The following is a 24,143-nucleotide window of genomic DNA, read 5'->3' as shown; positions in this document are numbered from 1 at the left end:
TTATTTTATTTAGTATTTTTTATTTTATTGTCCATGCTATTCATGTGGATTTGCTCAGGTAACCTTTCCAAATTGTTGCCACTTTAATGGTGTGAAAACACTGAAGATGTATACAACACCTGCTTAGAGCTAGACTGTGTTGAGTGGAATTGGGACACAGCAGATTTTTTTGTGCCCAGAATGGCACTTGGTAAGTAACCAAGGCAGGTTGAGGGAACGTGAATAGAGAACAACAGTCACAAAATAACTGGACATCACAGACGGATCTAACAGGTGAAAGGAAGGAGTTTCCTTAAAGGCCGATGTCGGCCTCTGATATGGGCTACAGTGGTAACACCAACCAGAAACAACACTTCATAGTAGGGTCTGGTTCACATTTATCAGTCCATCTTCTGCATATTTGACCTTTCCCATTCCCCAACCCACTACAGTGCTGGTCCCGCCTCCAGTGCAAACCTCCCAGTATGTCTTCATTATCAACAGCAGGGCAAGGTACTGCTACTTAAGCAGAGGAAGAAAAAAAAGAAGAAACAGAGGAGTGGGGGATAAAAAGAGGTTTGGATAGAGAGAGAGAGAGAGAGAGAGAGAGAGAGAGAGAACCAGAGGCAAGGGGAATAGAGACCGCGAGAGAGAAGAAGTGAAACAAGGTATGAAAAAAAGGAGAGAAAAAACACAAAATCAGAGGTGAAGTGGGGAAAAAGGGAGCGAGGACAGGAAAGAAGAGTGGTGACTTGTGGACAAAAGAGGCAGAGAAATAAAGACGTGTGGCGAGAAAGCAAAAGGTGGGCGAAAAGAGAACAGTTCACTATAGAAACGAGAGAAAGCGAGAAACTGAGAGCGTGACAGACTGACAGACAGCTGACCCGGAAACCACAGGTAAGGCGAAAAAGACATTTTGATCTATGTGGTCAAGTTCAAACAGTTCCAGGAAATCGTTTGAGTGATGGAAATGCATGGCGAGGAAAGTGCATCATATAGACGTCTGAGGGCTCAAGCATGTCTGGGAAATTTCACAACACCCTTATTTTACGGTCCTCATGCCTTAATCTCGGATGTCAGTCTGTTAAGTGGAAATCGTCCTCTGTGAACTTTATAAAATGTTCCCCTGTGTGCCAGCTGCTTTGAAAGGATTTCCCCAGCTGTGGCCTGGAAAGTGCAATGGGTTGCAACGCACATTACACGATTAGAATAAAAAAATCAAGGACGAATGAACAAATCAGACACTGAAAAGCCAAAATTTAGCATTTTTGTTCAATGTGTCCAAAGTGGGGATCGTTTTCGTGCTGTGGCTTTGAGCGTTTTCATGCTTAGTCGCTGAGAAGAAGGCTGGAACAAGGACGATCCGGAACAGTTAACACAAACTCCCGCAGTAAATCCTATGTTGAAGTGAGTTCATTTATTTACATTTACAACAACATGTGCAGAAAATATGAACGTGTTGTTCCTGATTCAGTTTGAAACAAAGCACCGACGCTGTCAGGGCTCCGTCTATCGACTGGACGATCTGAAGGATTCATGTGTCAACAGCCTTGTTAAAATGAAGCCATACGAGTGTTAAATACTTTACTTACATTTAAACTTAATCTAGAGGACTCAGCAGAGTTTTAGCAGCATCTTGTTATTCTAGATGTTGTACTTAGTCTTTAATATTGTACTCAAAGTGTACTTTTAAATAAATATATTCATAATATTTTAAAACAGTAATCAAATGTTAAGGTCATTTGTATTGATCTCTGCAGAAACTCTGTTTAAAAGTCAATAAAAACGTGTTTTACTTTAACAGTTTTATTCCGGATGAACAAAGGTCTTATCTTATCTTATCTCTTCATCCAATAAAAATATTTCTGTAATAATAGCTTTTGCTAAATAATGTGAAGCTGCTCTTGAAAATCAGTCAGAATAAAATAATATTATTTGGATTTTAATGCGTTAAAGTAAACATCTTGCTCATCAGATTTAAAAAAAGTGACAATGAACTATGAAAATGTTATTTAACCCTCCTGTTGTGCTCGAGTCAAATTTGACCCGTTTTCAATAAGTTTCTATATCAGAAATTGGGGTTTCTTGCAACCGATTTGTCAAAAAAAGTAACGTGGATGGTTCCCTGCAACCTAAAATGAATGATCAGTTCACTACTTTCATGGAATTTGGGTGTTTTATTCAATTTTATAGCATTTGAAAAAAAGATTGATAAAAGAACATTGAAAAAAGTGACAAAAATGTGGAAAAATTAACCAAAACTGTACATAAAATACAAAAGAAATCGATTAGACATTGAAAAACGTAGGGAAAAGTGACAAATGTCGAAATAAAAGTGACAAAAACATCAGGAAAGGCGACTTAAATGTAAAACAAAGTAAGACCAAAGCTATAGTTACGACCAAAATAAAACCCAGACCCAGAAATATTAAAAGTTACAGGTCGACAGGAAGAAAACACAAGGGTTCAAAATAAGTCCAGAGAAAAATGAGCATCAACATCATCACCCGAGGCTACGATGTCGTAGAGCTCTGGTCTGTCTGTCAGCAGGACGACGCTCGAGCCAAGGAAGAACCCTTGGATCACAATCACGCGGCGGGTACACAAATACTTTTTCACTTTCAAAAACATTGTGAGATGGGGCGTTTGTGCTAGAGTGCTGATCGGACCGCGTTTTTCTGCCCGAGCCCGGCCCGAGCCCGTTCAAATCTCATATTTTCTCAGACTAATGACACATGTACGTTTGTTTGTGTGGAAATCTTTTAGTCAGCAGCTGTAGGAAGACATTCAGAAATGTCAACAGATGAGGTCATCAGCTCACACGGACCAACAAGCTCACGTTAACACAGACACGCACCTACATGATCAGCTGTTTGAAATTTAAAATGTTCAATGTGTTAACCTTTCCTGACCGCGGTCAGAACACCAGCGGAGAGTCGTTACCTCCAGGGCCACGTTAGAAAATGAATAACGTTGAGATTAAAATCTTTCTGGAGAGCAGATGAATGAACTTGGCTTTCAGTCTGGAGTTTATTTCAGACACCACACACACACACATACACACGCACACACACACACACACACACACACACACACACCGCAGACACACACACACACACACACACACACACACACACACACAGACAGACAGACACACACACACAGACAGACAGACAGACACACACACACACACACACACACACACACACACACACACACACACACATGCACTGAGCTCTCTTAAAGGAGCTGCAGCACCATTTCACAACAAATGTCTTATCACGCTGATGTGACCGAGCCCGACCCGAGCCCGACCATCATTTCTAAATATCTGTCTGAACCCAGTTCGTGCTACTTTCATGTGGTGTCGGAATAATCCCAAAAAAAATGAGCTCCCCGAATGATTTAATTCACGTTGCATTAACATTGTGAGATAGGGTATGCCTTGCCATTCTAGTACATAATGTGACTGTGCATTCTTGTTGTTGTAACTCGTATAATCTTTGTCTGTAATTATACAATAATAACAATGTTAGAATAATTAAAGATTTATCTTTAACACATTATAAAGCAGTAACTGTAAATATATAGTTAAACTGTAATACATGACAATGAACAATAACAGTATTAATAGGGCTTAATGAAGAATAAGAAACCTGTATTTCATTGTATTGTTGGTGCCTGCGGGGAAGTTCTGGTCCTTGATGGTTGTGATCATGAGAAATGCTGGGTAAACAGTAAACAAGGTCATTTCAATCAGCAACTTGATGGTTGACTGAAGAAAAAAGAAAGGGAGGACTTTAATCAAGCATCAAGTGACTGACTTCCATAGAAAGCAGCATCTTCCGTTTGCTTATCTGCTATTAACACACTCGGCTGACCAAACAAAATTTGTTCAAAGTTTCTGTTATTAGTTGATTCTGATACCAAAAAAAAAGGCAACTTAAGCTTTGATATCAAATGCAAAGATGATTCAGAACATCAGAGGAATATATGTGATCTTCCTCTGAACTTTCAACAACTATGTCCAGATGGGAAACACGTACTTCTGCTCACTCTTTCTGCTGTAGAAAGTACATAAAAGTCATTCTGTCCTGTACACTAAGGACACTATGCATCCTTTGCTGTGATCATGAGCCATAATGCTTGAGATTTTCTGTGTTTTTATTTTGTCTCTGGTGTTGAGCACCCGTGGCTCTAGTAGTTTTGTACTGCACTAAGCATACGGTGAAGCGTGATCTTTTGAACAGCTAAGCGGTTTTCTGTCTGGGCAGTCTGAGTGTATCAGTCCGTTGACAAATTAGATGCATTTTCATGCACTGTAGTATCCTGCTTACTGTGAAATCTGTTTTCATGCAGCGGGTTTTGTAATAATTTGGGCTTTATTTTATTTGTGTTAGTGATACAAGACTCTGATCCCTGACTTTTTCTGTGTGTGTGTGTGTGTGTGTGTGTGTGTGTGTGTGTCAGTGGTGGCCTTTTGTTTTGACTGGGATGGCTCATGTGGGACATACTTAGGCATGTAGTACTTGCACACACACACACACGCACACACACACGCGCGCAAGTGTATCGGAATAGCATTAATTTACCATTCAAAACATAAATGGACTTAACAATCACAACACAACAGAGTGGCACCATACACACTAAATATAAAGCATCCATACCGAGTCAAACCAAAATCTTATTCTGGGTTTTGGCAGGCTAGGCGTTACTCTGGCCCACTGCTGCCTCTCACGTTTAAGACATAGCCTGTAAACATAATGGACAAAGCTTTATTTTGAAATGTTTAAAGGATCCGGCTGCACTGTGGCCTTCCTGTATGTGAATACCTGCCTGCGTTGACACATTCACGTGTCTCGTGCAAGAAATAGAGGTGACGCCGAAACGATGGCTGCAGCGTGCGGGCCGACGCGCCTGCTCCGCGTCTGGTATGAACTGACAGATTGGATAACATGGGCGCCAAAATAAAAATAGCTATACGACGCTTATGCGCCCGCTGTGTTTTCACTGTGAAAGTTGTTTGTTTGACCCATCCGCCATCCCAATTTGCCTACCTCTTGACATGGAGTTTCGCTCTCTTATACGTTGTCACCGTACTTGCTCATTTTTTCGGCGTTAATTACTACGGCCACCAGAGGTCTGCGCCTAACAACAAACGTAAATATGGGTCGTTATTAGCTACTTGACCTATACGGTCGTTTTCTGGGGGAGGACGGTCTGTTCATTATCATGAACAAACACACACACACACACACACACACACACACACACACACACACACAGTAGTTTATTTTGACTCAATCCTAGACAAACGTCCTGCTGCCACAAATACTTTCTAGCTCATCAGATGTGGATTAATCCCCAGTTGAAAACGTACTATTTGAGTAATATTTGTTCAAAACAACAGTGACCAGCTGTTTTAGGAAATTAAGTCTTTTTAAAAAAAATGAATCTGTTTTCAGTCTTCAGTAGGAACCAATGGGCTTGGGACTGAGTGCCACAGACAGCGAGTTGAAAAGTATTGAGATGCGGACTAACACGTTGGTTTCATGCAATTTGTTGTTCAGCGCTGCTAAATAGTAAATGCATTAGACAAATGTACAGAAGCGGAGAACGGCCGTCCTTGCAATGTTTGTTTTTTTAATGCCATTATCTCAAGATCACGAGTTAATTATTTTGTTATGTCTAGAAAACAAAGCTTGTTTACCACTAAATTGCGAGGGAAATGGCTTGTTGTTGTCTTTTGTCTTTGATATTTGGGTTCTATATGATAATAATGAATCATTTCTGAAATCTCTGACTACATATAGACACAAAATCAAGCATCAAGTTTTACTGTACAAATGTAGAGATATTCCAAAGTAAAAGTGCCTTCAGCTCCATCTGGGCCGTTTGAATGCATTTAACATAAATGTATATATGGATGCTGTACAGCTGTAGCGCCGGCTGATTTGACCACGGAGATGCGAGTGACGGCTGGTTTGACTACAGCGCATGAAGGCATGGCACTCCTAATGTCTGATAAACATTATGAATAATAAGAGGGAAACAATCTTGTGTTTTCTTGTGAAAACAAGTTTTTGAAAAATAATTGCAAGCACGGCCAGTCTTGGCTTCCGTACAAATGATAATGACGCCTGTACACGGGGAACATACTACTACTACTGATGTACACAGGGAACATACTACTATTACTGCTGTACACAGAGAACACACAACTGCTGCTGTACACAGGGAACATACTACTACTACTGCTGTACACAGGGAACATACACATACTATTTCAGCTAAGGCAGAGTTGTCAAACTCATTTTAGTTCATGGGCCACATACCCCTTATTTGATCTCAAGTGGGCCAGACCACTAAACCACTCAGAAACTTGATCTGCCACAGAGTTTCTTTGTCAGCTGGATGTTGGCAAACACAAGTTGCTTCTGCTACGACAGCGTTCTAAGGCCATTGTAGGAAAAATAATAATGATACGGACCCGAGAGAGAGGGGTAATATTCAGAGAAAGAACTCAAAATGTACTTAAAAAAACTTGAATATTCTCTTAAATTCGTAATAGGAATTAATTACTTCTCTGCAATTTTCACACTTTGCAAAGTCATTCAGTGGGCCTGATTGGACCCTTTGGCGGGCCGGTTCTGGCCCACGAGCCGTATGTTTGACACCCCTGAGCTAAGGGGTCCTTGGCATAAAAAAGTGTTTAAATTACAAGGCAATATCAGGAAATGTTTAATATACTTATTTTTCACACTTTGCAGTTTAGGATCATTTATGTCTACCTGTGGAACCACTAACAGATGAAAGGCGAGCAGTGAGGAGCAGCCCCAGATGTAAGATGACAGACATGACACAGACGTAAAAACTACTGTCGGGCTGATTTATCCTGCTGAAGACTCCCCACAAACCTGCCAGAGGTTTCCGGTCTTTACTTTAAAGTTGCCTTGCTGACCAGATAACTGACGGAGAAAACTTCTCAGATTCCTGGGTCTGTTCTTTTCTGGTCTGTCTAAACAAAAAAGGAAGGTTTTGCCACGCATGAGTATTATGCTTGATGGTGTTTTAAGCTCCCAACGTCTCCTTCCTGGCAGCGCTGTGACCGTTGACTTCATGGCACCTAACCCTAACCTTAACCCTAGCCATAACCATAGGCAATGGTTATGGCTAGGGTTAGGGTTAGGTGCCTTGAAGTCAACGGTCGCAGTGCTGCCTGGAAGGAGACATTGGGGGCTTAAAACACCATTGAGCAAACTAAATGCACCTTAAAGAATCAAACAGCCCCAATATCTTTTGATTACATTGTAAAAAATGTTTTTCATTTTATGTCAGAAATACATGTTATTTGTGTGTGGCCGGGTTGGATCAGTGGGTAGAGCAGGCGCACATATACTGAGAGGTTTATGACTCAACGCAGAGGTCCAGGGTTTGAATCTGACCTGTGATGATTTCATGCATGTCTTCCCCTCCTCTTCCCCCCTTTCTCACCGAGCTGTCCTGTCAAATTAAAGAAGGAAAAGCCCAAAAAATAATCTTTAAGAAAAAAATGACTAAATTAAAATGTTATAAACACTTGATATTAGTAGTCGTAAACACTTGATATTAGTAGTTGTAAACACTTGATAGTAGTAGTTATAAACATTTGATATTAGTAGTTATAAACACTTGATATTAGTAGTTATAAACACTTGATATTAGTAGTTATAAACACTTGATAGTAGTAGTTATAAACACTTGATAGTAGTACTTATAAACACTTGATATTAGTTGTTATAAACACTTGATATTAGTAGTTATAAACATTTGATATTAGTAGTTATAAACACTTGATATTAGTAGTTGTAAACACTTGATATTAGTAGTTATAAACACTTGATAGTAGTAGTTATAAACACTTGATAGTAGTACTTATAAACACTTGAGAGTAGTACTTATAAACACTTGATATTAGTTGTTATAAACATTTGATATTAGTAGTTATAAACACTTGAGAGTAGTAGTTATAAACACTTGATATTAGTTGTTATAAACACTTGATATTAGTAGTTATAAACATTTGATATTAGTAGTTATAAACACTTGATATTAGTAGTTATAAACACTTGATAGTAGTAGTTATAAACACTTGATATTAGTTGTTGTAACCACTTGATAGTAGTAGTTATAAACACTTGATAGTAGTACTTATAAACACTTGATATTAGTTGTTATAAACACTTGATATTAGTAGTTATAAACATTTGATAGTAGTAGTTATAAACACTTGATAGTTAGTATAGTTATAAACACTTGATAGTAGTACTTATAAACATTTGATATTAGTAGTTATAAACACTTGATATTAGTAGTTATAAACATTTGATAGTAGTAGTTATAAACACTTGATAGTAGTACTTATAAACACTTGATATTAGTTGTTATAAACATTTGATATTAGTTGTTATAAACATTTGATATTAGTAGTTATAAACACTTGAGAGTAGTAGTTATAAACACTTGAGAGTAGTAGTTATAAACACTTGATATTAGTTGTTATAAACACTTGATATTAGTAGTTATAAACACTTGATATTAGTTGTTGTAACCACTTGATATTAGTAGTTATAAACACTTGATAGTAGTAGTTATAAACACTTGATATTAGTTGTTATAAACACTTGATATTAGTTGTTATAAACACTTGATATAAGTTGTTATAAACCCTTGATAGTAGTTGTTATAAACACTTGATATTAGTAGTTATAAACACTTGATATTAGTAGTTATAAACACTTGTAGTAGTATTAGTACATTTGATATTAGTAGTTGTTATAAAAATATATTAGTTGTTATAAACACTTGATATAAGTTGTTATAAACACTTGACATTAGTTGTTATAAACCCTTGATAGTAGTTGTTATAAAAATATATTAGTTGTTATAAACACTTGATATTAGTTGTTATAAACACTTGATATTAGTTTTTATAAACACTTGATATTAGTAGTCGTAAACAGTTGATATTAGTAGTTATAAACACTTGTAGTGGTAGTAGTACATTTGATATTAGTAGTTCTAAACACTTGATAGTAGTTGTTATAAAAATATATTAGTTGTTATAAACACTTGATATAAGTTGTTATAAACACTTGATATAAGTTGTTATAAACACTTGATATTAGTTGTTATAAACACTTGATATTAGTTGTTATAAACACTTGATATTAGTAGTTATAAACACTTGATATTAGTTGTTATAAACACTTGATTTAGTTGTTATAAACACTTGATATTAGTTGTTATAAACACTTGATATTAATTGTTATAAACATTTGATATTAGTAGTTATAAACACTTGATATAAGTTGTTATAAACACTTGATATAAGTTGTTATGAACATTTGACATTAGTTGTTATAAACACTTGATAGTAGTTGTTATAAAAATATATTAGTTGTTATAAACACTTGATATTAGTTGTTATAAACACTTGATATTAGTTAGTTATAAACACTTGATATTAGTTGTTATAAACACTTGATATTATTAGTTATAAACACTTGATATTAGTTGTTATAAACACTTGATTTAGTTGTTATAAACACTTGATATTAGTTGTTATAAACACTTGATATTAATTGTTATAAACATTTGATATTAGTAGTTATAAACACTTGATATTAGTTGTTATAAACACTTGATATTATTAGTTATAAACATTTGATATTAGTTGTTATAAACACTTGATATTAGTAGTTATAAACACTTGATATTAGTTGTTATAAACACTTGATATTAGTAGTTATAAACACTTGATATTAGTAGTTATAAACACTTGATAGTAGTAGTTATAAAAATATATTAGTTGGCATCTGCCGTCTGCAGTTAAGGAGTAAAGTACAAAACTTTTTTCAAACTTCTTTTGAGACCACAGGGGGTGACTGAGTGTTTGATACTCAAAGTATAGATTTTTGGCCAAATATTTGTTGAAAGATATGCTCGTCATGCTCTCGGCCTGTGTCTACAACGTAAATAATGTGTTATTTACGCATAAAGAGGAGTTAGACGTACTGTAGTCTTCCTCTTGAACCGGAGGGCCAAAAAAGTAGTCAATGTAGGCAACTCAGATGAACGTGTGAAATCTTCTCTCGTTTGCATTTTATCATCTGGACTATCAGAGGAGTCACTGCTGAGAGAGATTTAAAGAAAGTCAAAGTGAAACTGTGAAAGTGTGGCGGGACAAAATAAGGGACATGTGCCCCCCCTCCCATCCCAAAATAAGTCTTGGTTATATTGTTTTTGTAAAAGGCACAAATGCAAAATTTCTTTACAGTCTTGTTAGGCCACACATTATATTTTGAAGCCAGTATTTCATACCAAAATGACGTAACGTGATACAACGTTTTTGTTCTGGACAAGACAAATTAAAATGCATTTTAACAGTTTGAAATTGAATGTAGATTACATGCAATTAATATTTATCATTTTCTTAAATAAAAAAAAAAAGAATAACAGTAAAGTTAATCATTATAAAAACTGTTTACTTGTTTTGTGTCCCAATACAGTTCTGCTTTCTAAGTTGTTTGTTTTAAAAAGTCATGTTAACATTGCTTGTGTTTGTATTTGTAGGAGAAAGGCTTATTTATCTTTTTAAAGACCCTTATTTCTGTTGTTATGACTAGAACAATACATAAAAAGCAAAGGACACAACACAGGACTGTGTGTAAAACTAGAGCCAGCAGCTTCTGTAAATAGAAAATATAATTGTCACCCAGGAGCGTTTCTAGGACTTGCAGGTTCTGGTTCTGGTCTTAGCCTGGACCCATTTAAGTTAACTGAATGCAAAACAGCAATTGGCTTGTCCAGCTTGTTAATAACCAGTGTATGTTCATTTTAGCTTCCAGTTTGTAGATGTCAGTTAGATGGCACCAACATTTGGCCTAATCATAACTGGCCTGGCAACCCAAAGGCCAGGGTTTTGTGTCTGGGGGGCTCGGGGGTCCCCAACAGTTTTGAACGTTACAAACTTAATTTCCTGCATTCTGGTGAATTCTTATGCACCTATTGCTACCTGAATCAATTTATGCTGAACATATCTATATGTAAAGGGAAACATAGGGGACAATTAAAAATATAAAACATAATGAAATATATTGCAGTACGGCTCTCAGGCATTCTGTATTACTTTCATCTATTTATTCTCCTTTGGATCAACTTTTGTAATTATATCTGAGTCAGCACACATGTAGCCTATAGGCATCATTTACTCTTCCCTCCTCTTTTGCATCTTTTGTTGGGGAAGTAGTAGCCTGGAAATCCAGACCCAAATCCAAAAGATTAAGGGTCTGGCATTGAGTAATGAAACTGGCCCAATTCGAGGGGCGGCACCAAGCATGCATTTGAAAATCTCACTGCACACAATTGGATAACACTACGACCAATCACAACAATACACAGGGTGACGTAACCACAGCCCTGTACGCTTAGCTAGCAGAGGAGCTAACTGGTAGATTAAACTCTTAGCTACCAGAGAAGCTAACTGGGAGATTAAACTCTTAGCTACCAGAGGAGCTAACTGGGAGATTAAACTCTTAGCTACCAGAGGAGCTAACTGGGAGATTAAACTCTTAGCTACCAGAGGAGCTAACTGGGAGATTAATCTCTTAGCTACCAGAGGAGCTAACTGGTGATTAATCTCTTAGCTAGCAGAGGAGCTAACTGGGAGATTAAACTCTTAGCTACCAGAGGAGCTAACTGGTAGATTAATCTCTTAGCTACCAGATGAGCTAACTGGGAGATTAATCTCTTAGCTACCAGAGGAGCTAACTGGTAGATTAATCTCTTAGCTACCAGATGAGCTAACTGGTAGATTAATCTCTTAGCTAGCAGAGGAGCTAACTGGTGATTAATCTCTTAGCTAGCAGAGGAGCTAACTGGTAGATCTGTGTAGCTCGCCTCTGGCCCCCCTATATCAGATACAGCGATGTGATTGGTGCAGCTTGGCTACCAGGGCATAGTTAATGAGCATCATTACTGAATGCCAGAGGGACTCGCTGAACTAATTACAATTGTGCTCTCACCAGAACTCTGGATTTCCAGAGTAGGAAAGTAGCCTAACCTCCTTAAATGTGCATATGACAATTATTCACCTCAATGATACCTTAAAGGGACGGTTTACCCGCAAATCAAAAATACATATTTGACCTCTTGCCTGTAGTACTAGTTAATATCACATCTAAATCCAGATTGAGGAGAAACATTAGACGCCATAAGGACACTGAGGTCTGGACCTCAGTATTAATTCCCCCCCCCCCTCCAAAAAAAAAACCAGGTGATTTAGTTGCCTAAGATAACTTATTCTACTTCATTTAAGAATGCTTGATTCTGATTGGCTGGGAGGAGGGCATTAACCCAGCAGGTTGCCCGCTGACTGAATTTCAAACATGAGGTCCATTGTAAAAATAAACCTTGTTTAAAAAAGGTTCTAAAATGTCTCGGAAATCTATCGGAGGGTCAGTCGATACATAGTTTCACAAGCGAGTTACAATGTAGCAACTACGTTGTGAAACGAACGTTAGTGATCAGATGCTTTCTTTTCGTCTCGGGCGGTAAGCCGTCCACAAGCCGCGCATAAAACTGTTTATTGCCCTGCCTTGAGGTGATTATCCCTTACTTGTACAACGCCAAGACACGACTTGTTGCTCTGTCCGATCATCATCACCATCTTTGCTTGTTGGCACTGGGTGACTGAGAGAGCGGGGAAGTGGATTATCTTGTCGTAACTACACGATCTTTGGACAACGTGGTGGTTTTTGGGTAAAGTGTCAAGTAGTCTCGCATTTTAAGCTACTGTTACACAATAGTTGTTCTCCAAACATCTCAAAATGTGCAATATTTTAGATTTAGATCAGGGAAATAAAAAAGAAATGTGGACCTTGCTAAATCCTGGATACGGGCCTGTTAGACGCTGATAAAATCGAGCCTAGACAAGATTTTCTTGAGGAACAGAGTTAGGATCTACTTCATACTGAAAAATGTTGTTTAAGTGCAGTTGAAATCTCAATTTAAACTTGCAAATCACGTGGGATTATGAAATGTTTGTACTGAGAAAATGCCGTGATCATTTGATATTTTCTTGGCCCTGCACTGTTTACAGTCTGCATCTCATATCTGGGTAGGAAAGCAACTTGACTGTACATTTCATATTTTGCCCCCACATCTGCACATGTTTTTGTTGCTTGTTAACTTTCCCACTGAGTTTTCTGTCATTGTTTCACCTCTTTAAATCATCCAGCTTTGAAATGTATCAATGCACTACAGTGTGGTTTCCAAAACTTCATGAAAAAAACGCCACTCTGATCCTTTGTTGACACTTTAAAGTCGAAACAGACGCTGTTAAATTGCTATTTAACATATACAATGTGTTTGACATCCTTTTTTTTTGGAGTATCAAATAGTTTGTTTTCTGTTTCACAAAGAACAGTGCCTGTAATCAGCCTAGATTCATGTATGTTAACATTTCCAAAAGCTGTTATGGATGAAAAATGGATCAACATGTTGCATCCCTTAATTGTATAAACACATGGTCCACAATATGTCTCAGTTTTTGCCATTTATTTTGTTTTTTTGCCAGATTTGTAATGATGTATGACACTCTTGATCTATATTTTCCAAACATATCTAAAGGAATTTAACGAGTCTTGTTTTATCACGAGATGCAATTTGTGTCCTTTTTCAGTGCCAGGTTTTTGGAAAATCTTCTGACTGACGGTGATGCTAATTACGGATTAGTGCATTCCTATCATTAACCATCACTGTGAAATGGCAAACATTTAAAATGGGTTATTATATACCCCCCATAAACTGTCTCTCATTAAATATATCTGATTGGTTAGTTGCAAATTGTGGACTGTGGAGTTTTTGTTTGTCTGGTTTTCATCATTGTCTCTTTTGAGAAATCTAATAATTTTGCAGCTGCAGTTTGAGCTTTGCTTTGTTGTTGGGAGGGGAGGGGGGGGGACTGAATCTTATGTTTCATTTAGAGGTGCAGTAGGTGAGACTTCTTAAACTCCCTTTCTGTCATATCTGCTGAAACTGACCCTATGTTCCAGTAGAACTACAGGAAGCAGGTCATTAAAATAAGCTCCTCTGGCTCCACCTACAGCCTGGAGCCCTGTTCAGATGGACCAATCAAGACCAGGGGGGTGTCTAACTGTTCAGATGGACCAATCAGGGCCAGGGGGGTGTCTAACTGTTCAGATGGACCAATCAGGACCAGGGGGGTGTCTAACTGTTCAGATGCACCAATCAGGGCCAGGGGGGTGTCTAACTGTTCAGATGCTCCAATCAGGACCAGGGGGGTGTCTAACTGTTCAGATGCACCAATCAGGGCCAGGGGGGTGTCTAACTGTTCAGATGCACCAATCAGGACCAGGGGGGTGTCTAACTGTTCATATGCTCCAATCAGGACCAGGGGGGGTGTCTAACTGTTCATATGCTCCAATCAGGACCAGGGGGAGTGTCTAACTGTTTATATGCTCCAATCAGGACCAGGGGAGTGTCTAACTGTTCAGATGCTCCAATCAGGGCCAGGGGGGGTGTCTAACTGCATTTTAATCACTGCTCATGCACACGCATTCATTCTTCCTTGTGGGGGGAGGGGCTTAGGAGACCATTTGGGCTTTAGCAGAAAGGGGGGGGAGGGACTGAGAAGTTGTTGATGTTCAAATTTTTTGGCTAAGTCCTGGATCGTCCCAATCCCTACGGCCTTTAAATAAAAAGATCACCTCACACTACGTCCTTATTGTAGTCGTTTTATGAATCACTTTAAGCCAATCCCTGATCTTTTACTAACCCTAAGTATTTTTGTTAAACTTAAGTTCTGTTTCACAACGTTTACTACGGGTTAAAAACTGCGCACATTATGTTAAATAGAACGGTCACATGATCACATCACATGGTTAAACTACCACTGTGCGGCAGTAAAATAGATATGTTGTTTTTGGGAGTCTATTTTTATCCCCGGTGGGGACAAACTGTATCCCCCCCCTCAAAGTGACCAATGCTACTTCACCAATAGACCATATATTATATACATAAAATAGAAGTATTTTAAACTAAGTAAAGTGCTGTAACGTGAAGACATAGTGCCATAGAACGATAAAATCAGAGCAGCAGTATCTGGTTGTATTTAGCCTCTACAGAGCTCTGGGACGCCGGCTACCAGCGGCAGGTGTTTAGCCGCCAGCAGGTGACTGTGAGCCGGCTACAGGCACTGCCAGACGATGGTGCTGTCAGGGGCCGTGGTCGTGGAGTTTAGCCAGAAAAAGATCATCTGGCGATGTGTTTAGGCACCAAAACGACTCATTAAACGTGCTCTAAGTGATGCTGGGTGACGTCACTTCTTGTTGACATTCAAAGTATTGTCAAACAAAACGAAGCTACATCGCCCCTCCTCCTCCTCATCCCGTCCCCTCCCCCGTCCTTCTGCGCACTAACCCCCCCCAACCCCCAAATCGTTCTTGTCGGTTATTGGCTGGAAGACTGTTTGTTATGTTTGGTGGTGCAGGTTGACGCAGTTTGTTTTTGTTGGTGTTTGTGGAGCCTGGGCTGTCTACAGAGACTGCATTTTTTTACAGTGTGTTCAGGGGACAGGCTAGCGGAGATGTTTGCTGTATGTGACAAAAAATGTTGTAGCCTAAAAAACGCCTGACATCGCTTAGAGCACCGTTAACTTTAGGAAAAAGGTTGTGGTTAAAACACTCCTGAGGGAACGAAGGAGCATTTCCTGGGTAAAAGTATTTTGTTTTCACAGCAAAGTGAACTCCACTCTCCGGCTTGAAAGCGCTGTGTTTTATGTTGACACCACGTTGTGCTATTTCATTTTGACATTATTTTCCATTGCATATTGGAGTTCATAAATCAGTGTTTTGGCACGGCTGGCCGAGTGGCTCTATATATGTATCGAAAGGGGGGGATTTCATTCTTGCATGTTTTGTTTTGTTGTGCATGATCAACAAAACAGCTTTTTTCACAAATCTCACCCTGTCTACAAGATATACTGTATAAATAAAGTTATGTTACAATGAATAAAACAAGTTCAGTGTAGTGTGGTGTTTAAGAGAGCTGACACACCATCTATCTATCTATCTATCATATCGGCCATCGGACAGTCTGGTGAGGTCGTGACTCAAGTCGGTTCGGTGTGTTCGTGCCGTCGTCCGTTGGAGGAGCTGTCGTCTTCATTTGGGCCGACCTGACATGCTCAGTTAGAGACAGGACGGTGAGCAGGATGTGCCTCTCAAAATCTGATGAAAATCTTTTAAACTGACCTTTGTTCTGATCTGAAATGAAGACAGATTCAGCAACTGCACGGCCTTTTTCTCTCTTCAAATGTTTTCAGAAACACGTTACGGTGAACTTTTTTAGTAAAATATGAGATCGTATTCTGAACGAGCCGCCATGACAGTCTGGCTGTGAATTTCCAGAGAAAAAAGACCCACGTGACGCGTTCGTCCAATCAGCTGCCGGATTTCATTTTCTGGGAAACTATCATAAACTGTTAATGGAAACAACACAGAGAAGTGCCGCCTGCTGCTATGGAGACGTATTACTATTCACGCAGAGCGTACGCTCAAGTCAGCGTCACCTTACTGTGTTTTGAGGCATTTTGTTGGACCTCAGGGACCCGACTGATCAGTCCGACTGTCTTTTCTGCCGACGGTCAGCCGTCTGGTTGGTGTGTTACCACCTTAAAAGACCAGATGTTACATGACAATGGAGCAATCATTTATTACAATCTTCTTCCACTGAATGAGCAACCCTGTCTCACATCTAACAAGGGACTGAGTGCAACTTCTTCAGGTTTTAAATCCCTTTACAGGAGGTGTTTATTTTATTTTGTCTACAGGGCAAGGAACCAAGCTAAATTAAATACAGTTTCGCCAACACCCGGCTGTGAGGAAAAGAATAAACCAGATCCTCCAGATCATCCCATACCAACAGTAAATGTTTCTTTTAACGGTCTCCATACCATTAACAAAGTAGTTTTACGCCACAGTTTTCACTGTTTGTTTGCTTTGGTCCCAATCAGCTGATGAGTTTGTAAACTTGGACCAATTTCCCCTTGGTTTGGTTTCACACGTAGAAAAACCCAGGCGTACCAAAATGCATCATTACGTATCATGCAGGAACGTTCACTCGGCTTATTGGTCGCATGTGTCTGGGGGCGGGAGCAAGAAAGTAAATACAGGCTGAAGGTCCTGTGTGGACTAGTGCATATTTCTTGCAACTCCATGTTCAAACCAGCTCATTTCATTTAAATAATCAGCCATTGTTTCGCGAGAGACGTTACTACGTCTGCTCTGGTCACTGAGACTTCGCTCTGCTCTGCCGGCGTCTGTCTCTCACTTTAGCGGCGGCTGGTTTGACCACGGAAATGCAACACATTAGCATGTGTATATATAGTTGGTGCGGTTTGAGGTCGGATCACGTTTTCACCACAAACGAACCGCTCCAGAGTTGGATTGAAAGCTTGCCGAGAACACCTCATCAAGGAGGTCTCGGTACGCTTGCTTGGTCCAATTGCCGCGTTCTCACCTGCCCAAATGAACCACACCAAGGGGCAAACAAACTCTAGTGCGATTCAACCGAACTATACGAGGCAGGTGTGAAAGCACCTTAAGCTCTTCTTTATGCTAAGTTCCTGGCTCTCAGCTGGACGTTGCTCACAGCGGACCGCTATGTGACATATGGCACTATATCAATGAGGAATAGCAAGCTGTCCTAGCGATTGGTCAGAAAGAAAAATCTAAGCATCCCTAGTGCTGAACTGGGAGAAAAATGCTAAGCCCTGTGGTTAGCTTCATTCGACATGTTATACTAATAATTTGCATTTGATCACTGTGAGAAAGACAGCAGAGTTGCTTTATGCAGAACTGAAAACATTTCTGAATCTTAGCTCTGTATGATTTGGCATTAAAGGGATAACTGGATTATACTGTGTAATATAACCCCACTGCAGAAATAATATTTGAGTTATACTGTACATGTGTGGTTATATAACACAGTGGGTTGTTCAGGGAGACTTGGAGATTAGAGCATTTCACAGATTTTAGCAGTTAAGAAGGCATGACATTTTTAGCAGCCGATGAGGTAACTCAGACGTTTGTGGCTTTTAACCAGCAACATGTCCAAATCCCCAGTGCAAAATTATGTTCGTGTTGCAGATTGCATCTTTATATTGCATTGAAATATCATAAAAAGTGAATGTTTGTCTAGTTCCTCAGTTTTCAGTTCAACATACTGTGCACAGACAGAGATTCCCTGCTTTAAGGTTAGATGTCTGAGGAGATCACCACTAAGACCTGCTGCTGCCAGCCAGAGCTGAGAGGATTAGCCTGCAGGCAGCAACATTGATTACAGTCAGTCAGTGGGAATATTGCCTGTAACAGCCACGGAAAAGGAATATACGTTGTAGCAAGCACGACCACATTGTTATCTTTATTGAATATACGTTGTAGCAAGCATGACCACATTGTTATCTTTATTGTACTCACTGTTAAAAGCCCTTCTAGGGACAGGTGTTGCGAATTAGCCATGGCTATAAACACTGTGATACAGGCATTGGATTGTTCTTTGTGTAATAATCTATGTTTTTTTGTATCTGTCCCTATCCAAAAAAACAGAAATAAACAGCAAGAATAAACAGCATTGTGTCTGATTTGCAAAAAAAGCAGTTTGTTAAAAACAGCTTTTATTTATCAAGTGGATTTTGCGGATGGCAACACACATTGGAACAACTAAATACAGAAGTCAGCTGTTAAACGACTAATCAAATCCTAAGCAAACAAATGGTTGATGTAATGCTAAAAGTTAGACCTTACCCTAAACTAATAACATGAAACTGCTGATGATACAGACAAACAATATTTTCTACCAAGACAAAATGTAGTAGTTGTTTAGATATTTCAGTCCGGACCAAAAACCAGACCAACTGACCAACAGCTCATTACTTAAAATTACTGATACCAGATTTTGTGCTGACTCGCTCATAGTGTCACACTTGTTGCAGCAACATCCGTACAGATTAATCTCATCGAAAACACAGGATGGCGCCAGAACCTTGATGACGTCAGAGTTCATTTAATAAGTTTCATTCCATATATTCACATTTTTTTATTGCATATATTCAGTTTCATTCAATATATTCAGACTTTCCTTTCATATATTCAGAGTTTATATATACGTAACAATGTAAAAGTAGCCTAAGAAGATGATTGGAACTCACTCGCTGATTTAAAAAAAGGTAATATACTTTAAGTTTATGTTTTTGAATTCCTGCTGGGAAAATCAAGCTTCTTACTTGCCAAAACATTATTTCTAAGTATCCATTGTTGTTACTTTTGTTCCAGAGCAAGATGAATGCCTTCCTGCTGCTGGGCTGCTTTGTCCTATCTGCGACAGAGTACTTCCTCGCCTCTGCCCACATGCTCCCCGACGACAGACTCTCCACCAATAGGGTCGTGGAATATCACACTCTGTCTGAAAGCCTTGAGATAGGCCCACCTCCTGTTGTTATTGTAGGTAAGTTTGCAACTTTAAACTCACAGTCATAGTCCAGATTGAATGGTATTGTTTAAATGTCTTTTTTTATCATTTATGTAATGTTCATTAAACTATACTGGCGATACTGACATTTTCTGACAGGACACAAATACACGAGGATGCAAGCCTGACTAGCTATTAGTCGTGGAATTTCATAGTGGTAGCCTTTTTGAAAGGCCAAGACTACTGGTATGAAACGAGAACTTTGTCCATTGGTCAATAATGTACACAAAATGCAAAGATATCAAGTGAGCTGACTAGAGAAACTAAACTGTGGAAATATACACTGTGGTGGGCTAACTCCCACCACAAATGAATTGATACACAGTCAATCCTGTAACAAGTGTCTTTGTGAGATTGGCTGCTCTGCCCTTTTTGCACTCTGGGACTGGTAGGCTAGGATGATGTCAAAGAGTCCCTCCCCTATTTTATAAGTGAACTATCACAATCAATGTAGTGCCATTTATCATCCTGTATGCTGATGATACATTTTTGTCTTGCTGTGAAAGTTCTAGACGCATCTTTATTTAGTTTGTTGTATTCTGTTTCAGAGTTGCCGAAATCAGCGATGAAGAACAAGAAAACAAAGAAACAAAAAAAGGTATTACCAGAAGAAAAAGAAGACGTTTTTGAAAGTGTGTTATGATCTTAACTCAAAAGATCCACTTACTAGCTTTGGGCCGATCATACATTCATTCATTCAACCGTTATTTATCCTCGAGAGATCACTAAGGGGCAACCCTCATTTACAATGACATCGAGTCAGATTACAAAGACAAAAACATAACAACACAGAAAGTACAATCATAAGAAATATAGAAAGACAATAAAACATTCATTATTCTACAATTGGATGCTTAGAAAATGCTAATACAGTAAGTGGACATTTTTGAGCTGACATTATTTTGTCATACACACTATTGCCAAAGTGAAGAATGTACTCCCATGCTCAAAACATATCTCCTATTCTCTCTCAGAATCTTGGCCGTCGCAGCACTCAAAACACATTTCCATCTGTTTCTGTTCTCATATGTTCTCCATTGTCACACACTGCAGTTATTCTTTTAAGGTCTTTATCTTATCTGCGTCATCTTAGTTTTGCTTGCTGTTCCAACAGTATGATCACATATTGCCTCTCTCTCTCTCTCTCTCTCTCAGAACAAATTCAGTGTGAAGAAGCGCCCTCCTCCTCCTGCTGACTGCATTCCCTTGAGGGGAAGCTGTAAATCTCCAAGCAATGTGTGCTGTGATTTCTGTGCTTTCTGCCAGTGTCGGCTCTTCAGAACTGTTTGTTTCTGTCGAATGGGCAACCCTCGCTGCTAAAGACCAGCTGCAGCCCGGCCCAGCTCCAAGCTGAGGGAACAAAACTTCATGCTTAAGCAAACCACTTTAAGTGAACACCTTGAGAGGTGAATCACTTCTAGTCCTTGGTTTGTAAGTTTTCCTAAAATTCTCTGCATGAAAGCACTTTATCACAGAGGACTGCCCGACTTTTCTAAAATCTTACAGGGTGTACTACTTATAGGACTGGTAAGACACTCAGAAATAAAAGTTTTTATTTTAGCTTTTTGCATGCATAAATTGGATATGTTTGCTCAAACAATTTTATATATTGTTTTTATTTTTACACAGAAATAAATGAATGCGCAGTATCAAATATTTTATGAAGCCTTTTAAGAATAAAGTCCATGTACTATGTTTTATATAACTTTTTTTTAATTTAATGTCTAGAACAAAGTCATGTGAATTCACATATTTAATGGATAAGGTGTCAAAAAAATCCCAGGAAAAGACCGAAACCAACCATATGTTAGTCCGTCTTGCAATACTTTATGACTTTCTCCGTGGGACTCCAGTCTAAGCTCATTGGTTCCTAACGGAGTTATACATCTTCAGGAAAATAGCTCAAAATATGTAGGAGGAAATCATGTATTAGTTTGGGACTATTTTCAAGATATATCAGGCTTTGGACACACAGGTAATTCTATCTTGGCTGAAAGAAAAGATCTGACTTTTGTCTGAAGTTTTTACCTTACTTTTAACTGTTCCATCATTTATTTTCTTCTTTAATCAGTGCTTTAACATCTCATCATCTGTGTTATGTTACTAAGTAAAACAAATTCAGCCCAGGAGTCACAACTCCTTTAGTTTGAAATCACTGCCCGACTGTCGGGCAGATAACAAAAATATTTCCTGGGACCTTCAGGCTGTGATTTCCTGTAAGTAATTGCTACATTATGATAAACACATGCATTGTCACATTCCCTTTGGCGATCAATAATGAAGAATAAGGAAATGTTAGTGAAAACTGTGGTCCTTTAATGATTGCTTATGTGTGAGTGTCTGTTGGATTGGCAGGAAAATCTGGCCTGGAAGCGTAGGAATACATTTATAAAAAGTCTCTCCTCCTTCGATAACCACCAAGTAAGCAACCTTAACCAGCTGCACAATGTCTAAAGGCTCATTTACGTTAGATACGTACGTATACAAAGTCTTCTGTCCATACTCTGCGTATGTTTCGTCCTTATTTGTGCGTGTTTCTGAAAGCTTATGAATACAGACAAAATAGAGCAGTACCACTGGAAATCGTAGAGGCATTGTAGCCAATCATTTAAGCAAGACACGACCATAGGGCACAACAAAGACATTTTTATAAAGGCGGAACTTTTTTAAGGAGAGGCTAGGCAAGTTTTAGGGCAGAGGGAAAACAGTTCCTACAGCACAGCTGTGAGGAGAGTAGACAGGAATTTAATGGGAGTTGGACTGTAGTGAAGGAAAATATCTGTGCGAGATGCAGTGGATGCATTGCTTAACAACCATGCCAATGTAAAGGATGCATGGAACTATATGGGCAGTCACGGTCACATCGTTTGAAATGGACGTATCTATTTTCATACGTAAAGGGAGCATAATAAGCCTTAAAGAGGAGCGATTATGCTTTTCCTTGAAAAGGCAAGGCAAGGCAGCTTTATTTGTATAGCACATTTCAGCAACAGAGCAATTCAAAGTGCTTCACATAAAACATGAAAGAAAAGTTAAAAACGATTAATAAATTAAAACAGTGCAAAACATTTACAGTGAAGTATAAGAACAAGTTAACTGATTCCAACTCAGGCCTTCCAGAGGACTTATGTTAAATGAACAATCCACCTATTGTGGCGTGGAAAAAGTACTTTTATTTTAAAATATAGTCGTCACTATAAGTCTTAGTTTCTTTCTTGGAAAAACCTTCGCAAAAACCCTTTTGGTTGTAATTCACACTTTTTGTTAATAGTGATCTTATTTCAACCGTAAATACCATTTATATTTGTAAAAGGTTGTTTCTTATTAAACCCACACAATGCTATCTGGAATAATGATGATCAAAATTTAGTCGCAAAATGAAAAACAGAATACGAAAATAAAAGTTATGGTGCAGTATAAGAAATTAAGAAATCCCTTTTCTATCCGTAAAAGGCTAGGGTTAGGGTTAGGGTTACCCTTAGTTCCGTCTCTGGGGACAACAAGCAGACGTATAATGTTAAAATGTGGGACCAGGGCTTCAAATAATGATGTAAACATATGTAAAAGTAATCCCTGTGAGCAAAAACCTCAGATTTCAGACCGTCTGCTTCAAACGAACGAACTACAAAAAAACCCTGAAACCCAAAGCCCTTATCCCACTGACTGCCTTCAAATCACATCTGTCTGAGTTCCTGTTGGATAACTGCACGTGCTAACTGCTATTCTTTCACCCATATTTCACCCACTGTTTTGCCCATCCTTACAACGTTATCCTTGTCACGGCAAATTGCATATTTGCACAGATGCACATTCATTGCTATCATATTCTGTTCTCGCTCTTTTGCACCTTTCATCTGCCCTGACATGCTCAACTGTTTTTCCTTTCCTTCCAACCTTTGTATCACACCATTTTAGTACACTCTACTGATCTACATCACTATCTAGACCACAATTCTGCACTAACTGTATATCGACTCTTTACCACATTTCAGTATTTTAGATAGTATGTCAATTCATATTTACATTGACTCTTTCAACATTTATACAGTCTGTCTATTCATGCATATTGTGTTATTCCTGATTACCACCTAGACCACTATTTGCACTAACTGTATATTGACTCTTCACTACATTCAGCATTTTATATAGACTGTCTTTTCATACTTATTGTGTTATCACTGACCTACATCACTAACTAGACCAGAACCTGCACTAACTGTATATTGACTCTTCACTACATCTCAGCAGTGATATAGACTGTCTATTCATGTATATTGTGTTATTATTACCTTATGACTTTCGTATATCCTCCGACTTACTTACACCTCCCTTTGCACCGGCTTTGTAATGCCTACCTAATCTGCACTTTATGCAGCATATTGTATTCTGTATTCCTGTATTGTATTGTATGTGAAACTATATGTTGTCTTGCACTCTTTTCTTGGCCAGGTCGTCGTTGCAAATGAGAACCTGTTCTCAACGGCCTACCTGGTTAAATAAAGGTTAAATAAATAAAAAAATAAAAAACAGTTTTTTCTACTCTCGATTTGACGTGATCTTAATCCGTA

The 24,143-nt window shown here is 38.6% G+C and overlaps 1 protein-coding gene across 1 annotated transcript; it reads left to right on the top strand.

Moving 5' to 3' along the window:
• Nucleotides 1-486: 486 nt before the first annotated feature.
• asip1 (agouti signaling protein 1) lies at nt 487-24,114 on the top strand. Its single transcript, XM_078249547.1, has 4 exons — nt 487-876; nt 19,380-19,551; nt 20,124-20,173; nt 20,731-24,114. Exons 2-4 carry the CDS (start codon nt 19,386-19,388, stop codon nt 20,893-20,895), a joined length of 381 nt encoding a protein of 126 aa, XP_078105673.1. The 5' UTR covers nt 487-876; nt 19,380-19,385; the 3' UTR covers nt 20,896-24,114.
• Nucleotides 24,115-24,143: the final 29 nt, after the last annotated feature.

This window comes from Sander vitreus, chromosome 4 (genome assembly GCF_031162955.1).
Source record: "Sander vitreus isolate 19-12246 chromosome 4, sanVit1, whole genome shotgun sequence".
Taxonomy (NCBI): domain Eukaryota; kingdom Metazoa; phylum Chordata; class Actinopteri; order Perciformes; family Percidae; genus Sander; species Sander vitreus.
Note: the sequence above shows the minus strand (reverse complement) of the source record. Positions and strands in the feature narration are given on the sequence as shown.

Coding starts and splice junctions, on each gene's coding strand:
- asip1 (XM_078249547.1), top strand. CDS start 19,386: ATGAATGCCTTCCTGCTGCTGGGCTGCTTTGTCCTATCTGCGACAGAG. Junction 19,552..20,123: donor ACCTCCTGTTGTTATTGTAG/GTAAGTTTGCAA, acceptor ATTCTGTTTCAG/AGTTGCCGAAATCAGCGATG. Junction 20,174..20,730: donor AAACAAAGAAACAAAAAAAG/GTATTACCAGAA, acceptor TCTCTCTCTCAG/AACAAATTCAGTGTGAAGAA.